Below are 27,510 nucleotides of genomic sequence, written 5' to 3'. Positions count from 1 at the left end.
TTTTTCTTACCACGAATGTGGGCATGGACGTAGCGGGGCGGCGGTCTTTCCCACCAGAGGAAGATAATTAAACTTTGTAACGAAAGTCAGACGCACTTAAGTCAGAATGGTTTTTCGGTCCCTTCTAGCACAAAAAAAAAATTAATTCGGCTTAGAGCACTTGGCAGTGGCTCGATCGACTGTTGGTGCCCCGTGAATATCACTGGGCGATTGAGCGAGTGACCTGGTTCCACGGGGTGTCCCAGAAACAGTGGCACGAACGAACACTGGGCGCCGGAGGGCGAAAAGTGACCGGACAAAAGTCGTTTGTTCGCATACTGCAGGTCGTCAAACTAAATTTCTACTTGTGAAAATTAACAACGAACCTCACAGTTCTTAATTTCCAGACGTGCAATTGCCCCAAACGCGATAATCAAGGTCGAAAAGACCATAGATGTATCGTAAAGTTTTTCAGCGATTTCGCAGTTTCAGTTGTCATACTGAGCCTATTTTCAAACATGCACACTATCATCGAATTCCTTAATTAGATTTCAGGCGTCGTGGTCAGCGATTATTCATATTTGGTCATCGAGGCGCGAGCGTTTCTACATTCGTGTAGGTGCCAAGGATTTTCATATACTGAGTGTCTCAGAAACAAGAATTTGGTGCTAGAACTTGCGAAAATGGAGCGATTCGCCTAGGCTTACCTTAAACGAATAGTTAAAAAAATATCTCAAATTAATCGTCTCGACGCGCCTGCGCAAAATCTCCTTTAATGTCTGAAATTCTTGTCGAAAATCGAGATTCAGAAAAGATGCTTTTCCGAGGTTTCACGACCTTAATAAAAGAACCCACGGTCAATATAGGTCCCATATGGCTCCATTGGACTGAAAAACTACGAAATTTTAACAGCCGCCGATATCTCAGGAACGTACGGAGCGATTGCGTTCGAAAATATCTTAAATTAATCATTTTGATGCGCTTCGTAGCTCTACGCGAAATCTCGTCCGGTTCCTGAGATACTGGGTGACTTTGTTACCTACTTTCTGTGACTAAAAATGGAAATTGCGAAGAATACTTTTGCAACGCAGAGTGAAGGTATGAGGAAGCGAATGAAACAAATCTATTGAAAACAATTTCCTCTTTTATTTCAATACTAAATATTCGTTTTTTTTTTGTTTAATTTACCAAAAGGTACAAAACAACGGGCAGAATTTTAATTCCACAGCAGAAAAATCATCCCAGGTCGATAATCTACCGTGGTAGCGCAAAATCTCGAAAGAAACAATAAGTTGGTATTAATAGTAATAATCATTATAAAATTACCGGTAACAAGTACTGAAAAGGAACCCTGGGGCAGCTAATAATATTCATATTCGTGAAGTTTGAAGAGTCTTATTTCGTTTAAATTACACTACATTTCTAAATTACAATACTGAAAAATTTGTCGACAACAAATTCATTAATTTATAATTCCATTCACGCGAAACCCCAAATGCTAGGAAATTAACAAATACCTGCATATTAGGAGCGCTCTAAGCCCAAATTAGCTACATGTAATGAGGGTTTAGAGGCCTCCAATTTGCACATGCAGAAGGAAATTAAAGATTGAGATTCAAAGCAAATAAGCCATAAAATTAAAAAGCAATCCCTGGTAAGCCACTGCTTGCGAATAACCTTTAAATTAAAAAATTATTTTTCAATGTGCGTGCAGCATCTTAAGGATGAAAACAACGCATTAAGCATCAATGCCCATTAATAAGGCACCGCGTTGTCGTACTGTCTTTTGAGACTATTCTAACTTTGTTTAAGGCACTGACCAAGAGCCCGACTTGATTTATGTCCATTCAAATTTCGTCAAAGTTGTAGTCAATTTTGTCGCCAGGCTCCAGTCTTTGGTCAAGTCAAATTCAACCTAAACAATATCTTTGGGTTCTCCACTCTTTATACTGCGATAATTTAGCAATCCTGGCGAATAGCAGCCAGACAGTTTTCCTAGTTGAGCTTATCTTCTGAAAAACTACCCCTAAAAAATTACGAACAAAATCTAAGTAGTAAAATGATGGCCAACGTGTCTCACTACAATGATATGCTGAATGGTTGAAGCACGCGAATATCGCCCAAAATGTCGGTAATTAAATCTGTAATTGAACTGATTACAAATTAGATCACTAATTTAATTTAATTACTAACCTAAATTACTAACTGAATTTAATAAGAAATGGAAAAAATAAAAAATTCAGGCGATATTGTTAATGAAAATCAAGTAAACAATTAACAAACCTAAATATTACATTAAGAAAAACAAACTTCAAATAATATTGTTCAACTGCTTACAAAAATCACAGATCGAACTATGTCTAACCGTCTAATACTACGTCCATACAAAGTCATCAGGCAAGAACATTAAGTGTTGAAAATGGTGCCTGGAAGGCTCTTACAAGTCACATCGTTATAGATAAAAATATTCTTGGAGGAATTCTATTTGGAGGAATCTACATAGAAGACCTGCAAAGGCTCTATTTGGAGGTTCTTATATTAGATATAGTATGACGCAGCTACTCCCGTCTTCTATTAGGCTACTATAGTAATCAGCGGCGACCAATGGGGACGACTCAAAGAGCCTTTGGGAGCAGTCAATTTTCGGCGCTTGCAAACTCGACTTGAAGCCAAAAATTGACGTCTTCGTTATCGATAATTTGGTCAAAGGCTTTGTCACCAAGACGCAAATTTCCGGCCATTCACCCCTGATTGAGAGACTGAAACGGTCCCGGGTTCCAGCCGGGGGCGAACCTTTTAAGCTGATAAGACCCGCATACTCCCGACCCTTCGATTCGTGGCGATAAAAACCCCGCAATGTCCCTCCTCACCCCCTTCAATAGGACTCGATGATTTCCCTGATGCTCACGTAAGTGCCAGTCAAGAATCCCACAAGTCCGAAGAAAATCAGGAACAGATTTTTGTACAATCTGAAATTGTATTTGCCCAGGCCCGGCTCCTCGTAGAAGGTCACCAGGTCAATGGTGGCGGGGAAGATCAGGCCCAGCATGGACAAGCAAACTGCTCCCACCAGGGAAATGAACCCGCCCAAGTTGGGGACGAGTATAGCCAGGATTACTGTGACGAAGACCAGACAGATTCTTATGGAGGTATTAGCGAAATTTTGCCTCTCGGTGCTGAAGTTGTTTTTCAGGGCTTTCCAGATTATGTCCATGGGCACGTAGAATTGAAGAGCGTAGGTGAAGAAGATGGCCACCGCGATCATGATCTTCACCGACTGAGCCAAACTGCAAGAAAAAGACGAAGGTTTTATTAGTTGCAACTATCAAGTGCTTCTTCGGAGCACTTACGGTTGGTCCTGGGGAAGGTTCAGAGTAATGCTGCCTTCGGTGGCGTTTCCATATTTCAAGAATCCGAAGAAGCCAGTCGAGGCGTACAGGGTGACCACAAAGAACATGCCAGTATTGAGCACTCCGGGACACCCGATGAAGTGGCTAGGGTGCTTCATGTTGTTTTCCAGAGGCATCACTACACCGATGCCTTCAAGGGCAAAGATGGCAGTTCCGAAGAAAATGGGCAACTTGGTGACGCTCTCGTATGCCGGTTGGGAATCAAACGAGGGCAGATCGCTGAAGATGTAGTAGAAAGTAACGCTCATTCCAACAGCTACGAGAATGTTGGCAATCATCGAGAGGGGAGACAGGAACTTCAAGTTTTTGATGAGATTGACGGGGATGAGGAGCGGCAGCATGGCTGCCATGTACAGTCTTGTATCAAAGTGGTAATCATCCGGGGTGTAAACGTCTACAACTTGCTTTAAATTCTTGGCAACGAATACGATGTAAACGCAGCAGCACCCAAGTAGATCGATTACAAGGAACAAGTTGATGCTGGCTTTGGCGAACTTCGCCCACGGGCGGAATCCCTTGGGGCCGGCCAAGAAAGCGGCCTCGGCCACCTCGGCGTAGCCTAGACTGGGCACTTTGGTCCGCCTGCACAGCTCATGGGCACTTTTGACTAAAATGTGGACGCAATAGGTGCAAATGGCACCGATGGCGAAGGTGCAGATCAGCCCCAGGAATAATCCGGCATTGGCGAAGGCGAGAGGCATGGCCAGGATGCCGCTTCCCAGACTCCCTTTGAGGAGGTGGATGAGGGTGTCCATGTCCCTGGAATTGTTTTCAATTAGTTCGTGAAACATTTTTCAAATTTCAAAGCGCGTAAAACAGGACGTCGGAGTGGTTTGTGCCACAGCAATGCCTGAAAAACTCTGAAACTGGAATGAGTTTCCGATCGCTTCTTACTGGCTTCAGATTCAAGAATCGGGCTCCTGGATGGATTTCTAGGTCGTTACTGCTCAGTTTTTGGCGATATTATCTTTTCACATACCTTTGGAGAAATTACCATATTGTGGAATTAAGATGATATCGTGGAAATTACTTTATAATTCTCCTCGGTAGAACGAGTATTGGATGATTCCCACCCTAGTTTCCCTATTTACGAAGGGCGAGGAATCCATGGGGACGATATAATCAACTTTGTCAAGAGCTTTATTTAGATATTTGCTCACACTATTTTTCCAATAGTATTTCTTGATACTGTTTATTCATACTATTTATTTGTATTGGCATCCCAGGCCGTGCACCATCAATCGCTCTTTAACTAGAGCTCCCACAGATCGTGATTAAATTTAAATTTAGTCAATTATAAATAGCTCGATTTCCAGGAGATGCCCGCTCAAAGCGGTCGAAGCTACCAATTCAAAGAGTTTTCTGGCATAAGAGGGGCAGAGGATTTGAGGTCTTAAGAGTGAACTGCACTTGACAAAAAATACTTACGACGTTGGATGATCCAGCTTCCTATGCTGGAACGGATCATATTCGCCGACTTCCACATCCCGGGTATTGCAAAGAGGAATCGTGGAACCATTTGCAGACGCGGCCTGGACCGGTTCTCCAACCTTCTCAGGTTTGTAGCTGTAATTTGATGAAGATTAGATTGGGAACTTTAGTTCAAGACAGACCCCGTTTACACAATAAAACTGCACTTTAAACGTCTCATTATCAAAATTTTAATTAGTTTTATTGTTATGTTGCAATGACGTAAATCCACTGCAAAATCCAGGGAACTTTACCCGGAAAGCGACGAAGCAGAGAAAGAGCTTTGGTCAGTAGTCGGTTGCAAGAAAAGTAATTGTCTTCCAGATGGGAACAATTTTAATCCTGCAAAGTCCGGGAGACTTTACCAGGAAAGCGGTAGAGCAAGGGAAGAGCTTTGGTCGGTAGTTCCGAGGAAGTTATCTTCCAGATAAAGTTGCCTGCGTTTTGCTCTATCGCATGCAGTAACATCTAACTCAATATCAACACATTTGCATTATATTCAAAACTGGCGGTTTACAAATCCCCGCCCAATCTAACGTTGTGTAAACCGGGTCTTAACATTTGGTTAAGAAATGGGTACGTCATGGTTAGTAGTAGTGTTCCGGAATTGACTGTATAACGGATGTATGTCCTGGTTTTCTGAAATGGGTAAACTGTGATCTAAACAGGTGACTGTGAGCTTATGACTTGTTGGAAACTTATGAAAGGAAGTCCGGGAATAAGGGATGCGCTCTTGATTTAAATATATTATGAACATGCTATATTGTGTTGAACTTCACTTGACGTGCAAGTGGATGAAGAGCGCGCACTTTCCACGATTAAGGGATACATTCGAGAGATTTCTCTTCGGATATTGAGGCGTTTCGAGGGGTCAACCATACGTGATTTCGCTAAAGCAGGCATCAAGGGGTCAACGACGTAATGTGCATTTCTACATGGGAAGTTGGAATTAAGTCCCAAAAGGCGTTATGGTGAAGGAACGAACTGGGGCTTGCAGGAGCACAGTGAGCATTTCAAGCCACCGGAAGCTTGAAGAGGGATCGTAACTTCGAGACGCTTAACTGGCTGTATACCATAGAAAGCATTTTGCAGCACACACGCCCTTAGTCTCCTAGGGTGCGTACACACAGGTCACGGGGGACACGCGCAGCACGTAAGGCAGCACTAAGACACCTTCGGTATCGAATCCAAGGAATAGAAGAAACGTTCGAGTTGGGAGTTTCCTCGCACTCTCCTCGCAATTCGTAAACATAATTTGATTTGTATTCGTGAGAAATTTCATAAATTCACAAATCATTCACTTTCCTTTCGCTCTCTCATAAATGCTCAGATCACAGGTTGACGCCTCGAAATGTCGCGCAAATTCACTTCGAGGATTCGCGCATCCTCCTCCCTCACCAAAATCGGCATTCGGGTCCTCTTTAAATTTGCAATTTACAATGATTTACAATAATTTATTACATTTAAAATATAATTTATTGCAAATAACAATAGATTATATCCTAAATATAGTTCATTGCAAATGTTTTTTTATAAGTTATAACAATTTATGCCGAACGAATAATTGCAACAAATAATCGGCATTTAAGTGGAAGTTTGTTTGGACAAGCGTTTGTGCGATTTAATCAGATGCAAAGTAGCAAAAGCGGTACGCTTGCACAAACCATAACAAGGAAAAGGAAGGATGTTTTGAGGATCCATAAGTGACATCATTGGGTGGCAATGAACTAAACGGGACAACTAAAACCTGGTCTGAACTCTTTGCAAAATATAAATATAAAATTTTTGTATTTGTACCGTTAGCAGTCCAAGACAGAAAGAATTCCCGCAGCTCCCACTCAGCAGCATAACATAGCTATGCGTAGCTATGCCGCTCTCAGCACACACCACTTTGGGCCGTACTTCGTATGAGGGCTCCGAAAACTGACTTGTGACAATAGAATTGACTAAACTTACAAAATATTATCAAAACAACACTATGCAACCATGTATAAACGCATTGGCATTCCTATTCTTGTATCGCCGTCTCTTCAGATTATATGTAGTACCGTTACGGAATTTTTGGTAATAAATGCAGACAAATTCTGGACCTTCGTAAGAGATTAGTAACAATCGGAATAGTGTCTATCATTATCAAGGGAAACGTGAAACCAGTCAGTATCTTCTGCTTACGTCGGCCGAGGACATTCTAAACCACTGCGCTCGCTTAAATGCTTTAGCAACGTGTTGTCTTACAGTGGTCGTGTTGTCCTCAATAAGCAACAATAAAAGGAAGATAATAGATAAGCGGAATATGAGAAGCCAAAATATCACAACACACGTTGGAAATTAATCGCAAACAACAAACTCATGCGGTGAGAAGTCCCGAGGAGTCGAGAATGAGTGCTGGACAAGGCTTCTCTTTTATGGCTCATCGGTTTGTAGAAAGATACTCAATGGTCCCACTTTTGAGGGGGAAAGCGCCCTAACGGTTTCATGCCTGCAGATATACATGGTTTTAAATAATACAATATATGTATAAATACTTCCAAACACCAAATAGTAAAGTTAACCATCATTATTAAGGCCAGCAAGAAACATTAACAAATAAATTTACTGAAAATTTAGAATTTTAAAAATGGAAAATAAATGATGCACATAATAGAACAAAATTTTTCTAAGTAGAATACCTTTCAAAAAAGAAGCATTGTGATGTTCGATGGATGAATTTTGATTTTTTTGGTTGGAAAAGGATGTGGAACCGGTGTGGCTTACCTTGACATTAGGGGTTGTAGTTGTGTGTTTACCCCACCCTTTTTGGTGTCCACTTGGACTATTAATTGGGGCTGAAACAAAAAGGTAAAATGAGAGATAAAACGATCGATTAATGGGGGGATCAAACAAAACACTTGGTAATTGGCAACGCTATTGGAAATACGAGACTTCGGGCGTTAGTTGATGCATTACAAGGAGCCTTAAAATCTACTGTAGACGACATATTCGACTCATCAACTGCGACGCAAAGAAAATGATGAAGCTTTTCTTACCTATTTCACTCAGCGCATTTACTAAAATGAATTTTTATTGGTTGTAAAAAGTTATTGCAAATAATATGTAAATAATTTTCTACATTTTTTATACGCGTTTTTTGCATCATTGTCTTACACATTTTTGCTGTTTTTTATTACACTTTTTTTCCTGCACGTTTTCGTAAATAAAAAAAAAGTTTTGTTACATTTTTTGCACACTTTTTTTCTCCATATTTTTATCAACAACTTTGTTTACAATTGTTTTGCCCCTTTTTCGCACACCATTTTCGCCCCCCCTCTCGTTTTTAACCCCACGATAACAACGGCGATCCATTCCAATAACTGAACACCGAAGACGTGGTGTTGGTATCAGCGCTTATCGCCATACTTTCCCAATTCGAGAGACCACTTAATTGCAAAATCGATTTCGAAATGACATTATTTCCTGGCCAAAATTCGAACTGAAATTGCACACCCAAAAAACTCGCTTCTGCTACATGGGAAGCGCTTGTATTTGGCTTGGGGGCAGCTACTTAAACAAATTGCGGCTCATGCTAAACCACAATCCACAATAAACAGGAAACCACTCCATTCCATAGTCACTGTGAACAGGATATAATAATGTCTTGCACAGTGTAATAAATGCGACTTGAATGCAACAATTGAACGAGAAACGCGTGGCAGGAACCTGCCGTGGAAGGAGAAAGATCGCGCCATAGAGAAGAGGAACGAGGAGCGGGAAAAATATGAAAATGAAAAATAATGGAAAGTAATAGGGAGAAAATAGACAATTTTAATGATCAATTAGGAGCCTGAACGCACTGCAGATTTGACCCCCGGAGAGTTTTTCGCAATGTTTCCGATTTTCAATCCTTTTTTGAATGTAGAATCGAGTTGCTTCGAGTGCACTCGGAATTAAGTTCACGCTCTGCCGTGCCGAACTGGCACCAGGAGAGTTCGGCTAAAAATCGTAAGAGGTCCAAAACACCAATTTGCAAGCTTTACACCCCCCATTCGCCGTTCCTGCAGATGCACGAATTCCCCAATTGCGCACTCGAATCGCCAGTGTAATTAATCTAAATCCCACTCTGGTTATTGTTTAACATTTGGCGGTTATGAAGAGGAAATAATTATTTGCACACATTTTCTGGGCTATTTTTAGCCGGCACTCGTTGAAGGGGAACGATCGACATCCAGGAAATCCTAATCAGGCTGATCAAATGGGAGGATTAGAACTCGGGAATGATTCTCCTATGCCTCCCGACACATATATTCTTCTGTTTCGTTAAGGTATCTGTATCTGAGCTAAAAAATGTTAATTAAACGTTCTTAAAAGGTCGTTTGCCTTGTAAGTCGCATAACTGATTCCAGCATGTATTTTCTACTGAAGAATGTGTGCGATCGGTCATTCGGCGCATATGCCTTCCTATACATCGAAGAACAGCTTTATGTTCCTCTTTTCCTTCAACAATTATTGTTGTTGCCGCAGCTGATCGTTAAAGTGGCACTAAAATTGCACGTAAAGAGAGTTAAACATTCCGCGGAAACAAGAACAATAACCATTTAGGAGATTAATATATGAAATCATGGGCGTACATTTCCGATAGCAAAATTTTCCATTAAGTACTTTTGGCGCCGCACAACGCATCAATCGCCTTTTGAATGTTGAGTCAAGTTAGGTGTAGCAACAATTCATGTGAAGTGTGGAGTTTCATCTCACCGATAAGAGAAACCCGACGGTTTGGCTTATCCAACTGCGTGGTATGCGAATTTTGAAACAATTAAGCCATTTGTTTAAAAATAACAGTAATCGACCGAGTTGTTGTTCGAGCGAGCCTTAGAGTCCTATTATCGAAGTGCAAATCGAAATTGCCCGCATTTTTCCCACAGCTTATGCCCGGCCCGATTGGCGCCGGGTAATTGGCTAATTAGTTGTTCAAAAATGTGGATTTAAGCTCGCAAAGCTTAAACCACCATTTGCCACGAAGTGGCCGCTTTAGGTGGAAGGAACTGATAAAACGAAAGATTGTAAAAAAAAATATTTAAAAAAATAGTAATAACAATCACAAATCGATGAATAACACAAGTCACGTGAGAAGCGGAAAACATGCAAGTTACAGCATCCACCCAAATATATTTGTGCATAGTTCTTGCTTGTTTTATGAGACTGAATCTGTTCGAAGAAATTTACATCAGACTCCATAGCACTACTTGCACAATCCAGCTGGACCTAAGCTACAAAAGTTTATAAGAACATCGGTCAATTCGACTGGCAATTGGAGATCGCTATAAAACGGCCTACACAAATTTATTTAGGACTTTTAACTATCGCAAACTTCTAAACAGCACGATTTAAGACGTTAAACGTACGAACAAAGCAGCGTCTGCCTCGTGACACGAAAGCGCTAAAATCTAAGGCAGCGCTAATGAATTTTGCATTATCTTGATGTGATTAGCTCACATCCTCTTCTCTAAAGTCATGTTACCTGAAAACCTAAGTAGTACATAATTTTGCAATTATTATTTACACAAGATAAGTCCAAGTTAAGTAAGTCAGATTACTTAACCGATAGTCTTATTTGATTGTTGTACACCGGAACTTTTTACTTAGTAAATGAGTCACCCCGTATTTCGAAGTTTCCAAATGCGTTTTCCTTCCTGTAGTTATCGCGAAGTTACGACTCTTAAACCGATAATATAAACTTTATTGGCCCAGCTATTTAAACCACGGGAATTGTTGGGTTTGGTTTATACACCGCGAAACGCGCATTGACGCTCTTGGAGTTGAACCTGCAATCCTTCAGTTTTCCAAGTGCACCGCGTAGAAACACATGACTCAAATATTTATAGAAACTCAATTTACTTTGCACAAGTTAATAAACCGACCAAATAAACCGAAACTGGTTTTCAACCTCAAAGCTCGCACTAACACTTGCTTTTGCATTGTTAATGTATGTTAATTTTTACGTCAGAGAGTGTCGACACCATCAAATTTACATGTAATACTTATTTATTGGACAAGCAGAGTTTCTCCTATAGAAAAATTGAGAATTCGGACGAATTTAACATGGAAATGAATTTTGTGAAAACGTCGGAGGTAAGTGGGTACTCCTATCTCAACAGGGGGAGGTGCAGCAGATTCTGCACTTGAATTTGAATCTACGTCGCAGAAAATGGCAGCTGTTTCCGAATTAGCTTTAGCCAATAACGTTTTTTTCACTTTGAAATATGGCAACAGTTCTTGACTTTTCTTATCAGGAAATGCAAAATGGAACAGGAAATCCATACGTCTGTTAACGTCCGTAGGCAAAAGCCGTCATGACGTGTACCTACCGTTCTTGAAACTCCGATCAAGTCATTCAAGGCTGATCAGTTTCAAATTAGATACGGTTAGGAGTGCGCGGTTTAATAATTTAAAATTTAAATTTAAAAAAAATGTGTTAAAGGAAAATCGCCAAATGTCCGGGCAAGAAAATGCCATTTTACAACTCCGCTGAATGTGATCAGCAAATTACCAATAGTCAGTTTGAAAGTAAAAATTACAAAGGCCGATTTCCTTTTGTATGTCAAAAATGTCAACTGTCATTTAAGTCACATATGTACGTCGCTCATTCTGCCATTTAAGTCACACGTGTCACTCATTCTGTCATTAATGAAATTGATGGCCGACTTGAGAATCTCCGCACAAATTTAATATGGGATACATGTTTTTGTTCAGGCACTTCTGCGGTGGTTTACCGATCGGACAATTGCCCCACTTCAGCGCGAACAACTCGTAACGTGTATTTTCAGAACAAATTTCTTTACGAAAATAGCAAGGTGGTTTTTAAAAACGCTGTGTTGATTTTGTTCGAAACAGAATGCTTTAAACAGAGCTGAAAAAATAGCTGAAAACATTAAACCTTGTTTAAAACAAATAGTTCTAAACGTAACAACCTGGTTAGGTGACGCCTATTCTTAAATCTGCGAGTTATTTATAGCCCGGCACAGGGCCGTATTCAGGCAGTGGGATTGCAAAAGCAGCGCATTAGCATAACGTTAAGCTGTACCAGGTGCATATCAAGAAGTCCAAGGTTGAGCCCCATTCATGCCTCCGTGTATCATCAATGCTTGTGGACAGATGGACGGCACTTGATCTTATTTTATGAGATGGTACACTTACGGGAGCACGATTTTACACTGCGACCTATGTAAAGTGTGCGAACAGAGAAAAGTATTTGAGTTTACCCAAAGTCTCACCGGTAAATTACCGGTAAGATTCGGTTCGTGCAAAAAGTAATTTGAGAATTCGATTCGGTGTGTGGTGGAAGTATAGTTTTTTTTTTATACAACTCCCGGTATAACTATGTAATCCCTGCTTATAATTTACCGATCACACAGTACGTTTTCTTAATGCAGTTCCCTATAAATTTCACCTCGAGAAGTTGACGGTAACTGAGCTCAGGATGCGCAGACTCATTACTCATGTATATTATTCGTTGTTTAAAATCTAATTTGTTAGCGATTTGTTAGCTTTTTCGTAACGGCTTTACCATCATCAGGGACAGGCTCTCGCCGCGTTTTATCTTGAAATCTTCGAGGCCGTTTCATGAACTTTGGAAGACTACTTTGCGACACTAGAGCGTTCTTCGTGCATAACGCCCCGTATATTAGGTAATTTCTACAAATTGCTACTAATCAATCAAGTTAATTCGTCTACAAAAAGGGCGTGTCGCGCGTCGGGGAGGCTTTCGGTCATTCACTATACATGGACACAAGCGTATCTATAACGGGTGCTGTTATTCCTCCCCGAACGATGGCTGCAATGGTGTGGTTTTGAAAAATGCAACAAAAGAAAAAAACGAGTAATTGTTGACGAATTTCGATAAGAGCAAAACTGGATAAAAGAACGAGAAAAAAAAGATAAATAAAAGAAGGAATGACGCAATTTTTGAAAGACATTAAAAATGAACTTTCGGTTCGAAAAATATGCACCTCGTGAACTGGGCGTGAATCATTACTTATGCAAATAAGATACTGATCAATATGGAAACACATATTCATGCCAAAATATGCGTCAAGGTTCATCATCATAGATTTACTTTAATCGGAATTGTGTTTTTATCCTTAGCAAACTTCTAATTTACGTCCCACTTGAACGCATTTCATACATTTTGGCAGCATGCAAAGAGTTTGGCTTATGCTCAAAGATACGTCATTAGTTTTATGACTCTGCATGCTTATAAATGACGTTAATGACGATATAATTATTATGAACAGCAATGAGCGGCCATGAGCCGCGAAGATGTGGGAATCGGGCAACTTATCAGATTATCAATTTAGGATTCATATATGTGATGAAGAATTAGTTGATTTACGCACGGACACGTTATCTGTGGATTATCTAACGAGGCAGATAACGAATGATTAAATAGGTGACGGTTTTGTAGATATCCAATAAGAAAACCATGTTTTATTTAGTATAAAATGTACTTGTTTTTTATTTGGTACGCAGAGGAAGTAAAAAGTGCCAAACTGGCCCTGTTGTACGGAGTATTCTGTGATAGGAGGACGCTTTTAACGAGGATTTTGCAGCTCATTTCCAGCAAAAAAGTCGTATGAATAACAGTCGCATTCTCAGTGATTCAAGAAATCTTTTAGTTTTATTTTCTCTTGTAATTTCGTTTTTTTTTCGGATAATTCGGGCTCCTTCGGCCTTTGCAGACTTCGGGTCGATACGGCCCTTACGTTTCGAGTTAAATCGCATTAATTCGTTTTTCCTCACGGGTTCCCCGCCCGGCCAAAGCCACAGCCAGCATCAACTTGAATGCCAACGCTCAATTTTCAAAAAAACCCAAAATTGCTAGATTTTTTTTTTGTTTATTATTAGAATTCTATCGGAACTCTATAAATTCAGGTCCGTTGGAATTTCCAATAATTATCGGACGCATTGATTGGTGGCTCAATTAAAATCGTATTTTGCCACACGTCGCATCATTCAGCTGAGACGCAGGTAAGAAAAATGGAAAATTAACACCGCCGAAAATTCGATTTTTATAATTTTGTCTGTATCTCAAGCTTGGTGAGTGAAGGATTCGTAAAACCGAAACAATTCAACATAGAGGAGGTCCTTCGTGGAAAAGCGAGTTTCCGGCGTCACGAACTGACCGGAAAAATTTTCGAAAATCACGTAAACCCGCTTTTTAGGGCTTCCGATTAAGGAAGGGCGCCAATAAAGGTCTGGGACTAACTTGCGAGAGAGCGTATTAGAAAAATGTTCCATATGCAAGGCTCGTTAAAATAAACAGGGTAAAAACTGTAAAATGTTCAAATTCAAATCTCTGAGAATCGTTGACCCGAAAAACTTGTGAAGTAGCAAAAAGCGTTTGATAGCACGTTTTTTAGTCCGGTTAATTCCTACGTTGAACGGAACTCTCAACCCCCAATTTTAATTCGAATTAAATAACAAATCGAACGGTAACATTAATAATTATTCATTTAAGGTCGACAAAATTGACTTGTAGTAGGCCAAAACTGACCTTTGAAGTCAAATATTTCTCTCTGTAGCCTTCAATATTTATACTATTTTCGAACCTATTACATACATATATTAGTCGCGTCGTCAGACCGGCGCTGTGAATAATTTTAATGTAATTCGGCCCAAAAACGAAATTTGCATGATAATTTTGCGACTTGATGATGACATCGGTTTGAAAATTTAAATAAATAAAAAAACAAAAAAATCCAAGAAAATCAATAAAACAAAACGAGGCTTAAAATTTGGTGTGAAGCGTGGGGCGACAGGCCGCTACGTCCCTGGACGAACGCGGAGTCGGTAGTTCGTCCGTGCCCAGTACTTTTCCACTTCGTACCCGAATAATCATTATTGTCAACGGTTCTTCGAATCTCAACAAGAGGGTGATTCGAGCGAATAGTGATGTAAGAAAATAAAAATTCCATTCTTTACACCCTTCAATCCTTAGTGAGGCAATGGTGCCAATGGGGAAGCGTTGCAGAAGCGATGGGAGCGAGCTTATCGGAGGAAAATCGTAATAGTTAATTCATGGAAACAATGATGGATAAATTTACTGAGGATGATAAGAGATAAAATGATGAAATACGGTTGAATCACGGACTAGCGAAGCGGAACAATTGTGTTCGAGTACGGTTCTGTTCTTCGCACACACCTCGTCTGTTCAACGTCTACTTCGCCCAGTACTTTTCCATCGAGTGACGTCACCGACCATTCTTCGACCATGCCCAAATGTTTGGCTTATTTATGCTCAAATGTTTATTATTCCATATACAGAATGGCGCTTTCAACACTCATTTCGGGTACAAGCAATTTGTATAAACATACACGTTTGTGATGTAATTCGTGTCATGTTTTAGATATCTGCTCTACAATCGTCATTTATTTAATTTATTTTTTGTTTATTCTTAGACTAGAAAATTAAGTTTTGCCTTCAGAATTGCTGATACCGTTCCGAGATCGAATTTAAATGGTGATTTTATTGATTGCGATAAGGTAGTAGATCCTGCAAGTACAATCGCACAAGGCCACAGCGATGGCTGTTATTGGGAATTGTAGAGGGCCATTTAGAAACACGCGTCTCTTTCAAACAAATAAACAATTAAACTGATAAAAAGTTAATTGAAGAAGAAAACAAATTAAAAAAACGCCATTAAAAACAAAATTAAAAACGCCGTTGAAAAATAAATTAAAAAAATAAATATTCAATTTTTTTATAATTCAACCTGGAATAACCCGGCGCAACGCGAAAATAATAAACAAAAACAAATAATTACGAAAGTGTGTCAGTCAAAGCTCAAAAGATGACTTGACACTCCTTCCAAAGGTGCCACGTTTGAAAACGAAAATTCCTACAAATGACTGAACGCCACTGAACTCGACGCTTCATTTTTGTCCAGTTGGCAATATTTCAGGTTGAGTTACCCATAATTCCCCCAATCAAATGGCGCTAATATTAAAAAAAATTACCTTGTAGCCCCCATGTAGGGGAACAGTAGATTCGTTCCTCTTGACCATGTTTCCGGCTTAAAGTAGAAAATAAATAAATATTTATCACAAAATCACAGACTGTATGGAAAAACCGTTCCGGCTGCTATGTTGGTCGGACCGAAAATAACTTGGCTGCACACCGGGGACGGCGCTGTAGCCGATGTTATACCGCTAGAATGGAAGGGGTAGCCCTCACTGACAACTGAGTGGCTGAGGTCCTAAATTCTGTACGTATTCGCAAAAATTCAATATTTATTTTGATGGATATATAGGTTTACAGGCATTGGCGCCATTTTTGATAGACTATTCGGCAAATCATGCGCAAAAAAAATCTAACGTGGTTTGGTGCATCAGCAGGTTTAACGATTAACGCAAGACCTTCCGAGATAAAAAAAAACTCGTCTGTTCAGCTTCGCAAATCATATTTAACTGGAAACATGTGATGGGGACCCTATTTTCTTCGGCTGTATTATTGATGGACAGTGACAAGACAGGTCAGTGAGGTTAGAAATTTAAAAAGCAACTAGCTGTCATTTTATTTGTCAAAGTAAAATAAAAATAAATAAATAAAAAAATGTAAAAGAAATTGGTTCTTTCCGATATCCAATGGGTTATTTGGTCCAGAACTGAAAAAACTTGAGTGGCGCTGTAACAGTTCTTAATTCCACCTAGAGCAGTTAGAAGAAAAACAGGAAGCAACTTAGCCTCAACAAGCCTGATGTGCGACAAAGAAGGAGAAAACACTGAAAACAGGTTCAAATTCTCAGAGCTCAACCTTCACAAAAATAACACACTTAATTTTTGTTGCAAATCATGCAATGGTACCAGCATCGCCTCGAGTTAATGCGGTCGCGCGTCTGGAATATTCTGGAACGATTCGGTGTAGTAATTGGAAACTGACAGGAGCATGACTGAATCCAGCGGAAGTAATAAACTTGCGCAAGTGTTAAGTGCATTTGGAATTCTACTGAAAGGTAGACGTTCAGGGAGAACCCAACAGTTGCATAACTGTTGGGTCTGCTGAGCGTGGCCTAGAACAAGTTCCAGATTCTTTATATTAACGCGGAGAACCGGAAAAGTACTACGTGCAGGCTTATTTACGGATACTGTGGCATATTTTTAATTACCGAAATAAACTTCCTGTTTCAGTATTTCTCGTTGCGAAATAAGTTGCTAAAGCAACACTTTCTAGCTGTTTTTATTGACCATTTCATTTATCGTTAATAATGTCTTCTATCAATTAATTACACTCAATGACCATAACGACTTTATAGTGTACTTTATTGAATTTGTCGACTGACCAATCTATTCGATTAAGCAGTTGTTCTTCCCGTTACCTGCTTATTGTTGGAGTGAAACATTACATCAGATTGATAAGGTTGGCCATTACCGTATGAACCAGTTCTAACTGGTTATTCTTGCTTATCGGCCAGTCACAATGAAAATAGAAATATGTATAGAAGTTTCTGATGATGGAATGTCGGAGACCCGATCAAGGCCGTGTGGAAGGCGCCATGCTATGTGAGCGTACCTGCATTTTCCATTGAATATTTACCAATGCCAGGCATGAGCAGAAAAATTCAATAATTCAATACGTTTTGTGAGTTCTTATGTGAAGAATAAAATTTGAAAAAAATATTATATATACAGGGTGACCTTTTCCGGAGCTCAACCTCGAGAATCTCTGCAATCGTAAAAGATGCGGGGTCCGTTAGATTAAAGTAAATTTCTACAATTTGAAGTTTTTGCCTTTCAAAAATTTGAAAAATTCTGCTGACTTCCTGAGGTATCCGGAAGAATCGTAAGCGTAGAAAAACGTTTAAATTATTTCCTTATGTTAACTCGAAAATTAACGAATTGTGCCATTGCAACTTTTTCTTTTCTTCAACGTGACGATGTCATATTTAAAATTCGACATTTTGTTTTTCGACTACCATCACCAACTTTGCATTTTCTTACGGGCGCCATTTTAGCTTTTCATACTTTTGTATTCAGCTTTCTTAACAAATATATGGAAAAATGCGACTTTTTGACGTGAACGTCATTGTCAAAAAATTACAAATGACAGCTTTTGTCAACTAATTTTTATTAATTTGAAAATTCAATAGTTTTTTTGGATTCGTCTCAAAACTGTAGACATCCTTCGCACCACCTAACCTATTTCGATTTTGAAGTCTTTACGAAATGTTGACGATGGAAGGACTTTGTACACTTTCAACGGCGGTAACTTCCCAAGGGCTAAAGTGAAAGCAAAACGGCTCCTACATGTCTGTTTTTAGTTACAAGGCCAAGTTAAGTTTCAAGTTTGACAAATTAAAGTAAATGACAAAAAATTTGGTAAATGTCAGACTGACACAAACATGTCATCAGTCGATCTTAAAGACCAATTAAAAATGAATGCCTTTACAGTAATTATTGTAGAAATTTCAACAAACCTATTTTACGATAGAAATACGCACTTAACTCACCCACCGCAAGAAAATATGAGTTTCAATACAGTTCCCAAACCTACACCAAGCAAATAACAATAAATATAATGACAGAAAGCCCACATAAATGTTATCTGCAAATAAGCAAGCAGTGAATTTTTTTATACCTATTTTGCATTTTATGTTAGTTATTATTTATAATAAGTGCTACCTAGAAGTCATAGTTCAGTCCCAGGAATTTATTTAATTTCAATAAACATTGTGAAAAATGGTGAATTACTAGGCTTAAAACGTTATTTTTTTGTTCTTTTAAGGTAATTATGTTCTTCCGATAGGAAGTTTTCTTCTATTTAATAGATGCTGCTCAACAGAAGCTAATTTCTAGCAAAAAAAATTTTAGCTGTCGATAGACAGTTTTTTTTTTGTGTAATTTTATGAGCGGATCGTTTTTATAGTTTTTTAATCATTTTTTTACACATTATTCCCCTCTTAGAACATTTGTCTCCTTTCTTTCTTTGCTCTTAAATCCGGCTTAAAAGTCTGTAGTAACATTTCCCGCCAGAAAATTCTATGATTCGAAAATTATTAACCGCCGATCCTCCTCGCATAAACTAATCTCCTCCGCTCTTCAAAAAAACCAGTCGGATTCCCTATATCAATAACAAAAAATTCATCTTTACTCCTGATTAAGGCGCCTAACAAATTTATGCACATAAACTATGAACCTGACCTATATTCCCGGGTGGGCGTCCCGTGACGTCACGATACCCGTATGCATGGAGAATTTCGCTGGAAATGGCGTCGACGCCATTTTTCCTGTCCGCGATCCAGGAGTTTTGTTGTTAAGATCATCATATTTCAATGCAATACATCACGTGCCACAGAGTCTGTTTACATTCTTTGAGCACCTTAAATTTATTATTGTTAAGATTGTTAAGTTTATTTTTTAATATTTTATGTGTTTGGGCAGACTAAGTTTTAACGGTCGTTTGCCTACGTGACATTCTTGTTAACTTGGAAATAGTTCGCTTGCAATTGGTTAGTTCAGGCTAGTTCGGGTTAGTTCCGCATTGATTTTGGCGGAATAAAAAAGGTGAATATCGGGAACTTATTGTTGAAACAAGAAACTGAATAGAGGAGTGGATCTGACATGAGTACTGGTATAATGAGAAAAAATACGGAAAGCGCAGGAAAACACAGGTACAGCAGCACACATAAACGGAAAAATCTTTATTTACCTCCCCCCCCCCCCCCTTCCGCCAGAAATAATGCCTTGCGTCAGTTCCTGGTGGGAGAAAAGGGAAGTTCGAGGTGGAAAGGAAAAGCGTCACTGAGAGTATACTAGTATGTAGTACCGTAACAATGGAGTCGGCGCAGGTCATTGGAGGGATTAAGCCGATTACGATTTCGGTAGTGGAAAGGGCAGGAATTCGCGGAAGGAGAAGGGAGGGAAAAGAGGATGCGAAAGAGCAACTTATGGTCGAAAGGCAGAAAAGATGGATGGGAGGTGGAATGGGAGGAGAGAATATTGGCGCTGGGGGGTGATGATAGATGCACAGCGATTCTCTGTTTCAGTATACAAGATGATAAATATATAAGAATCAGCTCGAGGGAGTACAAGTGGAAATCAGCTGAATAAAGTGACAAAATAGTACTGTTTTCGTTTATTAACAAAATGCTTAGAGAGTATTTTCTAATGGGAATGTCCCTGATATATTGACTTGTTTACTTGCATACGTAAATGGAATGGCTTGGCTTTAATCTACACATATTATGAATTGTTATAGTGTTAAAAATATAGTTAATAAAAGGCATCAAAGTGCAACTAGTAAAGTTTAAAGTGCTAATAGAAGCAAACGTATAAGAGGGCTGTTGATCATTGATGGTTATTAAAGATCGGGAAATACCCCAAAGCGTTACTCGTAGATATGGTCCTGAATAATTAAATGGAACACATTTCCGAATTGGTTTTTTAAGAGCAGTTGAAATTGCCAAATAAAAACTGTGCAAGATGGCACTGTTTGAAGGGCTCAATGCAGGAATCGGGCAATTTCGATTTTTGGTTTTTGTAAACGTAAATTAAGGCGTAAAGTGACGAATTTAGAACAATCGTTGAGAAATTAGTCAAGTTCAAGAGGTTTTTCTTAATAAAAAAAAATCATTTTTAATTTACATTTTTTTATATTTGCAAATATAAATTTATCTCGTTTTTTGATTTAAAAAAAAAATGATTTCATATTAAAATTTTTTTTTAATGTATTCAGCTTCAGCATTCAATAAAGTTATGAAAAAGCGAATATTCATAATTGTTAAATCAATATTTAATTTCATTCCGGCTGCCGGAAAAGCGCACTTTTGAACTGAAACAGCTTTTTCCGTAAGTCGTGAGGTGTGAAAAATGAGAATCACGTCAAGAAACCGCAGGCACAAAATTCACGTCGACGGGCGATAATTAATAAGTAACTTTACACAACGTACGTAGCGATGAATATCAGGAATCATAAACATAGACTGGCATACATGAACTTCAGACCAATTTGTGTTGATTAGTACAAAATCGGATAATAGACCGATGGCTAAAATTAAAAGACTACAGATATTTGAAGGCACTGATTGACTGTTTTTTTTTTGTAAATTTCAATTATCACGCAAATTTGCTAATTTTCGACACGTAAACAGCAGGAAACGTGACAAGGCCATGGTTTCTGCCAACTTTCTGGTGTTTTCCGAACCACAAGTTTGTTTGCTAAAATCTTCACTTATAGTTATATAAGTTTCTGTACTTACAGTAGCGATTCAGAAGATTTTCCCGTGATTTTACCGAAATCAAACGCGAGGTGTAGGAGTTATACGTGGAAGGAAACAACCCGCGAGCGCGACCAATCACTGCCAGATAAGTTTTTGGACTGCTGCACCACGGAATGTTCTAATAAAGATATAATAACAATGAGGAAAAACAACAGGTACTTCAAATAAAGAGATATCCACGTATATTGGAGAGTTAGCAACAGCACCTGATTAAAATCAGCATATTCCATTTGCACCAACAGTACGAAGACTGTTATAGTCGACCGTGCTAACCTTAGATATAACAATTTTGCACTGGAATAAGTGCAAATGCTAGGAATTGCGATAAAAAATAGGAAAAGGTGCCCATTTAAAAGTGTTTATACCTAATAATCGCTGCAAAAAGCTCTTCACTGTAAGTTACTGATAACTTAAGTAAAACCTACATATTTCAACTACTTCAATGATAAATTGTATCAGTCAACCCAATTCACCGTCCTAGTTTGCTCAATAGTTCTCTGACATTCACTTTCGATCCCGGATTTTCACGGTTTTCCTTATTTTTCCCCTCTACTCGGATACAGAAGTACGGACATCATGAAAAAGGCGTCAATAAGTCTGGAAACTGTATTATTCTTTTCTTGTCCAGACTGAACGCGACCTTCGACCTTCCAGCAACGAAAATGAGAATGTCTGAGTTTCGCAGCAAATTTTTAAGGAGAAAGTTCCGGTTCAATTTTTGAGGGGGAATTTTGTAGGTTTGCTGAGGCACGTAATGAGTAAGTCACTCTTAAAGAGCGCCTTTGGCCCGACTATTTTCGTATAAACAATGTGGTTGTTTCCTGTTTTATTCGCTTTGTTTTCCAAGTCAAAATGTTTCAATCTAAAATGCCCATCAGGAAAATTGTGCTTTCACACGTTGGATCTGGGGGACGTGGTGCTTTTCAAGGAGCGTTATCTCGCATTTTCGCCCTGTAGATATACCGTCAGTTTTGAGGATTAGGAACTCTCGTCTCGGTAAACTATTAAATCTCTCTACAGCAGAATAAAATATTTGTTTTCTGACTGTCTCGAGGTTACAACTGAGATCAAGACGTCTACGTAAACCATACTCTCATGATCCTTGATCTCTGGAGATCTCGCGAGTGGAACGAAACAGACATTTCCCCCCTTGCTAGGTGATAGAGTATTACGCCCGCTCTGATTGCCATTTCGGCCGCGGGTGTAAAAGGTGGTTTAGATGACATTTCTAATATCGATCTGCAAGATATGAGCGAAACTTTGAAATAAACAGAAACATAAATTTAACCGTAGATGTGAATAGGAGCGGCCACGAGCATTCAAATTTTGGCAATATCCCAAAATTTCCAACTGAAACTCGTGCACTTTATCTGTGCATTTTTGCCAATAAATTGTCTTTCTGATAAGCGAGGAATTCTAATTAGAAGAATAATTAATTGTGATCTTAAAGTTTGCCGATATCTCGAATCTTCTCGTGAATATAACCGTAGAATGTGTCACAGCATGTGATCCCGTACTGGTTTAGACGAGATGGAAACGAAGAATCAGACAAATATTGATTGATTACATTCTTCTAATGTACATATCATATGTCATCATCGGATTTCACCTTTTACAGTCTTTGATCGAGCGTGGTCGAAGACAATTTCCTTAAATGGGCCCGTTCATCTATTACTTCAAACGGCACATTTTCTAGACAATCACGGCAAATTCATCAATCAATCAATCATTATCAAATGAAAAAAATCATAGGTCTCGACGGGCCACGGCGAGGACTGTCTTGAATTATCAAAAGACTCGTCTTGGAAAGAGCAGAAACCTTCTAAAAGGCGTCGTTCTCTCCGCTCTTATCTCAAAATGTGGGACCTCCCAAGAGGCACTTGGCCTTGACATATGGTCAGTCCCAAAAAATCGGACCATTATCAACAGCAAAACCATCACGAAATAATTTTTGCATCCTGTTGTGACCAATATATATCGTCGCATTTTTCCTTGGACCCCATCAACATCACTTAATAGAAATAAATTTCTAAATGATTACGGTGACGTGTCAAGAATTGTAAATTAACCCAATGATTAGGACTACCATCAAGCTGGGACTGGTATATTTTTAGCACTGTTATATTACAACCAATTATTGGTTATATGAATGATAAATGGCGATTTATCGCTGGTTTTAGTTGACCATTTGTTGGTCATTTTTTGGTTAAATTTTTTTAACTTCAATTGGTTCGGACATGCAACGCGTCGAGGTACTGTGTACGGGGTGTTTGGAGGTATTGATTCAATTAGGACTGACGTAAAATTAGCTCCTTCGAGGGAAGAAATCGCATTCGACCGAAACGAAATCAATTTTGGGAAAATGTGCTCTGACTACCATTTTGGTTCAGTTTGGCTCTATAAATTCCTCGGGCAATTCTCCGTTTTCTTTTGATGCAATTTACGCAATGTTGAGTCTGTAGATAAGATGAACACCAATTTTTCCTGCATAAAGGATATCCGTAGCTTGATTATCAGCGGCAGATGGTGTGATCGAACAAACACGTCCGGTAAATAGATAGTTTCTGCCCGCATAGATAACTCTTATGACGTAATTCTTGTTTATCTGACATTGAGATTGACAAGGCGCATTCACAAACTCCCTGTTGACCTACTCGGTCGCGTTAATTTTCAAGAAAGTCGGTTTAACACGATGGAGCCAAGAATACCCCGATTCGTATCATTTATCGGAGGAAACATACAGTATTTTCTCACAATTTTGGAGCTCTCTATGGATCATTCCAGCGGTTAAAAAGACTGCAGTTTACGTCTCATTAGGGACCCGTTTCTTTCTATTAATTAGATTTTTTCGGTCATGTCTTTATCTCTCGTAATAATGGACTTTTGGCCTACTGAACGAAATCAGTCCATTATTTCCGTGATTAAATAATATCGTTAAACTGAAACTGAAAGAGGCACTCATGCACGGTGTGCTCTTTTTAAGTTCGAAAACTATCAATAATTTTTGTTGCCCTCGTTGCAGTATCACTGATAATTAAGAGTTTTTCTGCTAATTTTCAACACGCAGATAATCCCCCAGGAAAATGCTGAAATTTTAGTGCTTTGCTTAAAAAGAAATCAGATAAATTCCAGTTTATTCAGGTCGGTTGTTCTCATCCAAAGTCTCTTCCTGAAATTTTCTACAATTTTTTCTTGGGAAATCACTTTTCTTATCTAATTTTGCCGATGTTCTGAGGCTCTTCCTGAAGTTTTGAAAACAGAGTGACTGTTATGCGTCCGAAAAACACAATCAAAAGCCTTTGAGTCGTCACACTATGCGACAACACTGAACCCTTCCACCTGGAAAGTAGCAAAAAACAATGGATTTCTGTGGGGTTCACCTTGCTAAATGATCCAGCATCAAGGTTTTACGAAGGTTCAAAAGGTTCTATTTATATCGGTTTATATGAAAATACAACAAGCTGTAAAAAATCAATTTAAGTTATTTACAAGGTGATCCGTGTCCTTTCTGATGCATTTAAACCCTGCGAGATAACGGTTATGAACCTCAGTTAAAACACAATTTTGTAGTCGCAACATCAGTAGATAATTAAAATTAATTTTTAATCGTGGAACTTACCCGATTTGACTCTAGCTAACCTGAATTAAACAGGGAGCATATTTCACGGCAGCTACATTGACCGCGAAATGAGGATAAATAGGGCAGGGTTCTGGAAAAGAGTCAGTTTGGATAAGACAAGATGGGTCTACAAAATCCTGGTGGTTCCAAGAAACGTTGACTCAGTGCAATTTAAAGAAATACGTAGGTCTGTGAATGAGTGTATCCACACCAGCTGTTTTTTTTTTACGTCATTCCGATCTGATCCCTTTCGTGGGGGTTCTTCATTGTTGCCCGCGAAAGATACTCAGAAAAAGAAAAAAAATCAAAAGTGAAAAAATATAAAAAATTGAAATTACAAATGTCCAATATTGAGCGATAATTTACCGTAAAAATGTTCGGGCACGAGAAATACTGTTTCTCGGGCGGACAATTTACAACCCTGTTTACGACGTTGGGGTGAAATCTATGGATCCTAAAGTCAATTCGTTAAAGCAATTGATGTAAATAACTGATTCCCACTTCAATGCCTCAACTTACTGGACGCTTATTGATTTGTGATTAATGGAATATTAGTCGATTAGCTAGATATGGCTAAATGTCTATAGGAAATAGTTAATAGCCCATTTAGTTGTTAGCAAATTCCTGTCACGTTCACAATATTGCACCAAGCCAAATTTTTGAATGAAAACACTCACGTGTTTTAATGCTGTTACGAAAACTTCCTTCACACAGGCCTATTACCTTTTTTCTAGGCATTTCGCAGAGCTCCATCGCGACTCGCAGTATTCCAGTCTTTCCCACCAAGAAAAACAAAATCACTTCAGTTCAAGGAGTTCCACTCGGAAATTACTCCTATACATCAAGCACGAAATGGGGACCAAACTACGGGAAGGAAAACATGAAAAAGGAAAACATGAGGAGGTCGGAAAAGCGTGGAAACTCAACTGTTGGAAGCTGCGGACTCGTGCATTTCGCCCGTTTGAAGTTGTGAGAATCCGCCGTTGAAGAAGACTGCACAGGACTAAATTTAAATTAGAAATGTCCAGCGTCGGGATTATTTTGAAATCTGGCCCAATCTAATATTAGAATTCGATTTTTATTTGCAATGTTTAGAACGTAAAGGCGTTTATGCAATATCATAATGGGACTTTGCGACTACTTTGGCAATAGGTGCAAGTCTTTCTTGAGAAGATCATTAATTTAATTAGATTCGTGGTGATTCTCTTTGCAATTGCCGTATTTCAGGAGTTATACAGGGCGTCCGTTCCTGGAGCTCAGCCACGGGAACCATAAAAGATACGAGGTCGGTTAAATTGGAGCAGAGCTGCGCAGTTTGAACTTCAAGAATGTACCGTTTTCAATGACATTCGGAAGTAGTTGAAAAAACAGTCTACCCACTAAACCGAGATATTTAATTCGGGTTAGTTTAGGTTAGGACTACTGTTCTCTGCGTCCAATCTAGTTTTTCGGATGCATGGGATCGGGGCGAATACTGACGGCGAAGTCTACACCCCCAGTCGTCCGAACACTACGCCGGATACCTTGGGAGCTTTCTCCTCGCCAGAAAAAAAAGGTTAGTTCCAGTTAATACCACGCCACCAGAAAAAAACGAATGATGACACGCGGGGCGTCTCAGGGATCAGTACTGGGAGCGATGCTGTAGCACTGTGTCAGATGTTCATAGGGCAGAGAGCCTTCGGTAAATATCTGTGCAGAATAAGGGGGAAGGTGAGAACCATTGCCGGTCCTGCCAAGAGAGATTTGAAAGCACTTCAGAGCATACTCCCGTAAAGTGTTCGGAATGATAAATGGAACGGGAGAGAGCGAGAGCGAGTGGGTTGACACTGTAGCGTGAAGCGAGAGGGTAAAATTCACGAAGTGTGAGAGTTGATGTGGGCGTCGTTCAAGATAATGCAGGAGCACATTGCGGAAAGTAAAGCAGGAAGGAAAGATAAATGAGCGTACGCAGTGAAGTAATATGGCCAAGGCTGTTCCGAAGTCTGGGAAGGTGGGGGGGGGGGGGTGATTTTAGTGGATAGGGGGGTTATCTCGAAAGCTGCTACCATCGAGCCTTCTGCGGAGCACTACCAAATCGCCTAGTCTCTTTTGAAGATTTCCATCTTCTCGAGCGAAAACAGGTTTCTTCACTGGGTGGTAGGCGTTATTTCCAAAAAATAGAAGAAAGGTTATATCAAATATAAACAACAACTATCTACTATGTAACTTCAACCTGTTAGGAATAGCACACGAATAGGCAGGTGATTTATGCAAGGTTTTCACATTTCTGTGTTTGCAGGTTAGAAAGATGTGCTATTTAAAACTGGCGGAGGTCAGTGACTTACAGTTTTCGTCAGACATTTCATAGTAAATAAGTGTAGAAAGTGATAAATTATTTGGGATAAATATTCGTATATTAGACCTATATAAAAATAAACACAGCAAAGTAGCATGGTTAGTACCTGGAAGGATTTTTGATTTGAAGGTATTCAAATTTGTAACAAACACTCGGTATAAAGGAGATAGAGCTCCGTATGGCACGAGATAGAGTATGCATTTGTGCAGATCCTAAAAGATCACCTGCGTTCAAAATTTAAGCCAAATATTTTTAAAACTATGGAAACAAATGGAAACCTCGAATACCCTATACCTTGTTACCATTTGGAAACTATTTTTTTGTTGGATCGTTCGTTTTGTTTCGGCTCCCAATATAAGGTTCCGTAAACTCGTTCAGGGTCTATTGAGACACCCGGTATATAGAATAATTTTTTTGTTAAATGCTTTTGCTTGTAAAACGACACTTTAT

At 39.2% G+C, this 27,510-nt stretch overlaps 1 protein-coding gene across 4 annotated transcripts; it reads right to left on the bottom strand.

Annotated features, from left to right (window-relative positions):
* Positions 1-1,105: 1,105 nt before the first annotated feature.
* On the bottom strand, positions 1,106-25,582 carry LOC136344431 (proton-coupled amino acid transporter-like protein CG1139). 4 transcript variants are annotated; one of them, XM_066291893.1, is made up of 5 exons: positions 25,449-25,582; positions 7,614-7,684; positions 4,818-4,955; positions 3,330-4,148; positions 1,106-3,266 (listed from the first exon to the last, which is right to left on the bottom strand). In XM_066291893.1, exons 1-5 carry the CDS (start codon positions 25,476-25,478, stop codon positions 2,855-2,857), a joined length of 1,470 nt encoding a protein of 489 aa, XP_066147990.1. In that variant the 5' UTR covers positions 25,479-25,582; the 3' UTR covers positions 1,106-2,854. The 4 variants fall into 4 exon arrangements, with proteins under 4 accessions (XP_066147990.1, XP_066147992.1, XP_066147991.1 ...); XM_066291895.1 differs by having other exon boundaries at positions 25,403-25,452; XM_066291894.1 differs by lacking the exon at positions 25,449-25,582 and adding an exon at positions 21,086-21,199.
* Between the last annotated feature and the right edge of the window lie 1,928 nt (positions 25,583-27,510).

The sequence above is a fragment of the Euwallacea fornicatus genome, chromosome 17, assembly GCF_040115645.1.
Source record: "Euwallacea fornicatus isolate EFF26 chromosome 17, ASM4011564v1, whole genome shotgun sequence".
Taxonomy (NCBI): Eukaryota; Metazoa; Arthropoda; class Insecta; order Coleoptera; family Curculionidae; genus Euwallacea; species Euwallacea fornicatus.
The sequence above is the reverse complement of the archived record's forward strand: the minus strand, read 5'-3'. Positions and strand labels throughout refer to the sequence as shown.